The sequence below is a fragment of the Myotis brandtii genome, unplaced genomic scaffold (genome assembly GCF_000412655.1).
Source record: "Myotis brandtii unplaced genomic scaffold, ASM41265v1 scaffold825, whole genome shotgun sequence".
Lineage (NCBI taxonomy): Eukaryota > Metazoa > Chordata > Mammalia > Chiroptera > Vespertilionidae > Myotis > Myotis brandtii.
In genome coordinates this window covers 682,545-684,446 of record NW_005371349.1, presented here as the reverse complement: position 1 = coordinate 684,446, position 1,902 = coordinate 682,545, and the positions used below count along the sequence as shown (strand labels likewise).

Sequence of the window (1,902 nt, the reverse complement as noted above, 5' to 3'; positions counted from 1 at the left end):
CGCACCTTCGCTCCCGCGCCCGGGAGCCCTCCGCCCCCCAGTGTTTCCCCTGGTGCTGCTGGTCCCCCAGTGGACGGGGCACCTTCATGGCCGTGGCTGCTGGGTCTCCGCGGGAGTGTGGCCGGGGCAGCTGACAGCCCCTGCGAAAGCGAACAGGAAACCCTCCTTCCACTGACCGAACGCAGTTGGTGACTGACCGGGCTTAGAAAAGCGTTTAACTGGGTTTAAGTCTGAACGTGATAACCGTTCATGGGAAAAGTTGAGAAAAGCTAGAGACGCTGGCCCTTCCTCCGTGGGGCCGAGCCCAGGCTGCCCGTGTGCACGTGAGGGCTGCCCCTGTGGTTCCAATGGCGCTACAAGCCTTTGCCAACGAGGGAGAGAAATATGTCTCCTTTAGAACATCCTCCTCAAAGGGCAGCACTCAGGTAGCGAGGGCAGATTGTAGCTGTTTCTCTCCAGCTGGCTCTTCACTCTGAATCGCCTGCTCCACCTCATGTGGGTCTTACGTTTAGAAACGCTGCTTCGCTTTTCTAAGGAAGCTTTCGGGGACGGGCTGGGCCGCCCGCGGGACTGACCCTGTGCTCTTCCTCAGGAGCAGGCGCAGCTCTACCTGCGGTCGGGCGTGGTGTCCCCCGCCACCTTCCAGCAGCCAGGTCGGCAGGTGAAGCTGTGGGTGAAGATGGTGACCCCGCTGATCAAGAACTTCTTCTGAGGACACAGGTGATGCCTCCGGTGCCGCCCCACCCCGCACAGTGCCGGGTCGCTGGGGGCAGGCGGTCCCTCGGCCCCAGCGGGTCTGTTCGCTGGTCACAGTGTGTGTCTCGGGGCGTGGACGGGCACAGCGTGTGCGGCGCCCACTTCTGAATGAGCCCTTCCCCTCTGTCGGGTGCCTCTCCACCGAGTCCCAGGGCCGGCTGTGCGGGGTCAGCGTCACGGGTGGTTCCGTGTCCCCTGCTTGGAGCCGCACGTGGGTTAGAGGCAGGAGGAGTGGGGGAGGATGCCCTCTGCTCGGGGAGGTCCGGCTCGCCGCCCTGCAGCCATGGCTCACCAGGCAAGACCGCCAGGCAAGATCGTGGGAGCCAGACCTCGGGGCTGTGGCCCGTCTCCCTGGCACTGCTGTGCCGTGTTCCTGCAGAGGCGCGGTGTTCTCCGCGGCAGCTGGTGACAGGGCCCGCAGCGGGGGACTTGTCCAGGCGCCAGGGGGCCGGGCAGGGTGCGGCTGCCACTAGAGGGAGGGACCGTCCTCTGCTCTCACCCCAGCTGGCCCACCGGTCCTGGCCACACCGGGTTGGGGCGGGAACTTCGGGCCTTTGGCTTGTGGGGGAGGGAGAGTGAGGGGAGTTGGAGATGAGTGAGGGCTGTGGCCGGCGTTTTTAGCCTGGAGCTCTGTGTTTACAGCGAGGGTTCCCCTGGGTCCCCCTGGAATATAAAACCCCACCCCCACCCCCCACCATTAGACCATGTTGTGCCTGGTTACAACATCCGCAGGAACTCCTCGGTGTCATCAGATGCCAGAGGTGTTTGCAGTCCCGGTCGCCTTGTCAGTATTTTTATCTCAGTTCAGTCTTTTGCTGCCTCTGACTGAGGTCGCGCCCTGTGACTGGGGACGTGGCCTCTGAGTCTCTTCTAATCTGGGGGTTCCTTAATGTTTTACCTTGAAACTTTTTACTGGGCTTACTCATAGCATTTCCGTGTCCCCTTCTCCATGTCCCGGGCATTTATAAAAGCCCTGCCCCTCCCCCCGCGTCTTCGGGCACAGACTGCAGACGGGGGGCAGGGACGGGACGAGGTGGGTTCTGTCCCTGCACGTAGCCTGGCCGGTGTCACGGCTCCCTCCCAGGGACTGGCGGCTCTGACGTCCCCTCCACAGGCCCCGGCGGCTCCAGTGCTGGGCGGCTGGAG

General features: G+C 63.6%; 1 protein-coding gene across 3 annotated transcripts in view; it reads left to right on the top strand.

The window, feature by feature from the left end:
* The window catches only part of PGS1 (phosphatidylglycerophosphate synthase 1), a 36,264-nt gene that overhangs the window by 31,566 nt on the left and 2,796 nt on the right, over positions 1-1,902 (top strand). For 2 of the 3 annotated variants that reach the window (XM_014531811.1, XM_014531812.1), the window contains exon 9: positions 593-720. In XM_014531811.1, coding sequence (XP_014387297.1) covers positions 593-712 — 120 coding nt within the window. In that variant the 3' untranslated portion in view covers positions 713-720. The remainder of the gene's footprint in view (positions 1-592; positions 721-1,902) is intronic. The other variant, XM_014531813.1, reaches the window with a different exon arrangement.